This window comes from Perca flavescens, chromosome 1 (genome assembly GCF_004354835.1).
Source record: "Perca flavescens isolate YP-PL-M2 chromosome 1, PFLA_1.0, whole genome shotgun sequence".
Lineage (NCBI taxonomy): Eukaryota > Metazoa > Chordata > Actinopteri > Perciformes > Percidae > Perca > Perca flavescens.
Window position 1 is genome coordinate 44179426 of NC_041331.1, and position 2500 is coordinate 44181925.

The following is a 2500-nucleotide window of genomic DNA, read 5'->3' on the forward strand; positions in this document are numbered from 1 at the left end:
GGCGCTTTTTTTGGCAATTTTGTGGCTTTGCATGCTTGTGTCTGCCCTGTTTTCTGTCCTGCAGGGTTTGTGATGTTGTGTCTGCCCTGTTTTCTGTCTTGCAGGCTTTGTGATGGTTGTATCTGCCCTGTTTTCTGTCCTGCAGGGTTTGTGATGTTGTGTCTGCCCTGTTTTCTGTCTTGCAGGCTTTGTGATGGTTGTATCTGCCCTGTTGTCTGTCCTGCAGGGTTTGTGATGTTGTGTCTGCCCTGTTTTCTGTCCTGCAGGGTTTGTGATGGTTGTGTCTGCCCTGTTTTCTGTCCTGCAGGGTTTGTGATGTTGTGTCTGCCCTGTTTTCTGTCCTGCAGGCTTTGTGATGCTTGTGTCTGCCCTGTTTTCTGTCCTGCAGGGTTTGTGATGCTTGTGTCTGCCCTGTTTTCTGTCCTGCAGGGTTTGTGATGGTTGTGCCTGCCCTGTTTTCTGTCCTGCAGGGTTTGTGATGGTTGTGTCTACCTTGTTGTCTGTCCTGCAGGGTTTCATGGCTCTCTGCTGATGCAGGGACCCCAGACTCACATCTCTGCCCGCCTCAGAGACTTCATCGTTCTCAACGTCGATCCCAAAAGCATCCACAAGAAGGTCAGTGAGGCAGGGTTAGGTTCTGCAGTTGTGTTAACGCTGATTCTTCTGATTCAGATCACCTTTGATCAGTAAACTCAAAGTCTCAGCCATCGATCCATTTATCACAACACTGATCTCACTGTTATCACATCAACACTGATCTCACATCAACACTGATCTCACTGTTATCACATCAACACTGCTCTCACTGTAATCACATCAACACTGATCTCACTGTAATCACATCAACACTGATCTCACTGTTATCACATCAACACTGATCTCACTGTAATCACATCAACACTGATCTCACATCAACACTGATCTCACTGTAATCACATCAACACTGATCTCACTGTAATCACATCAACACTGATCTCACATCAACATTGATCTCACTGTTATCACATCAACAATGATCTCACTGTAATCACATCAACACTGATCTCACTGTTATCACATCAACACTGATCTCACTGTTATCCTAACCTGACTCCGCCAGATGGATCGCTTCCCATTAGCTCGGCATATCCATCTGGGAACTTATCGTTGGAGAAATTTTGGGAAGGGTCGAAAATCCTGGTTAGCTGATTGGATGAACCATCTGTCTATCACCACCTATGTTGTTGATAGACGGGCCAGATCAACCAATCAGATCAACGAAGCGTATGAAAATACAACCACAAGCCAGGCTACCCCTGCTGCTGCTGCAGGCAAAGCATAGCTCGTTAGCTCAGCAAGCAGCAACATGTCGGTAAAGGAGATTTGCCGTTTGTGTAACGCGAATTTAGGAATAAAAGGTTTCCATTTCAGGTTCCCGGTCCATATTCCAAAAGAAGGATCCAAGATAAAAAAGCATTAGGGAGTGGCTAACAGAATTAGGGCTACCGCTGTCTAAAAATACTGGTTAGCTGATTGGATAAACCATCTGTCTATCACTACCTATGTTGGTGATAGACGCTTCTCGTTGCGTCACACCTAAACCCGCCTCAAAACCAACGCTGATTGACTGAACTGGAGCTCACCAGATCAGGGCAGTCTCACAAGGCTACTGTTATCCCACCTGACTTCTAATGGAACACGGACTTTTTCATTCTTCAACGTTAAAAGGAATTGCCCAAAACTGTTTTTGTGAAGCTTTTTTGATGCTTTTGATGCTTTTTTTTGTCGCTTTCAAAGTTTTTTTCAATGCATTTTCGCCGATTATTTTTTATAATATAATAATAATATTTTTTAACTCTGAACTCCAATACTACAGTATTATATACTCTCTCAGACAATACTACAGTTATTATATACTATGTCAGACAATACTACTGTTATTATATACTCTCTCAGACAATACTACAATTATTATATACTCTCTCAGACAGTACTACAGTTATTATATACTCTCTCAGACAATACTACAGTTATTATATACTCTCTCAGACAATACTACAATTATTATATACTCTCTCAGACAATACTACAGTTATTATATACTCTCTCAGACAATACTACAATTATTATATACTCTCTCGGACAATACTACAGTTATTATATACTCTCTCAGACAGTTGGCATGTTCAGATGTCTCTGATGTTTCTTCAGACTCTGATAGATTTATTTCTGATGTTTGTGTCCTCCAGGCGATCTCCATCGTGGGTGACGAGGTGTTTAGCTTCTCCATGAGTCTGACTCCCAACGCCACAGACGGCGCCGGCTACGCCGACACGTCCAAAACTGACGGCCGAGTGAAGCTGAACGTGGGCTGCATCCAGGTGGTCTACCTGCACAAGTTCATCATGTCTCTGCTGGTGAGTGAGAGCAAGAAAAGTGGTAATATTCAACAAAAAAGTCTTAATATTTTAAGAAAGTCTTTACCATCACGAAGGGCTTTGAACTTGAGCTGTAGCCTTAA

The 2500-nt window shown here is 42.8% G+C and overlaps 1 protein-coding gene across 4 annotated transcripts in view; it reads left to right on the top strand.

Annotated features, from left to right (window-relative positions):
* The window catches only part of vps13c (vacuolar protein sorting 13 homolog C), a 134789-nt gene that overhangs the window by 62598 nt on the left and 69691 nt on the right, over nucleotides 1-2500 (top strand). For all 4 annotated transcript variants that reach the window (XM_028585658.1, XM_028585684.1, XM_028585674.1 and 1 more), the window contains 2 exons: nucleotides 512-615; nucleotides 2229-2396. In XM_028585658.1, coding sequence (XP_028441459.1) covers nucleotides 512-615; nucleotides 2229-2396 — 272 coding nt within the window. The remainder of the gene's footprint in view (nucleotides 1-511; nucleotides 616-2228; nucleotides 2397-2500) is intronic.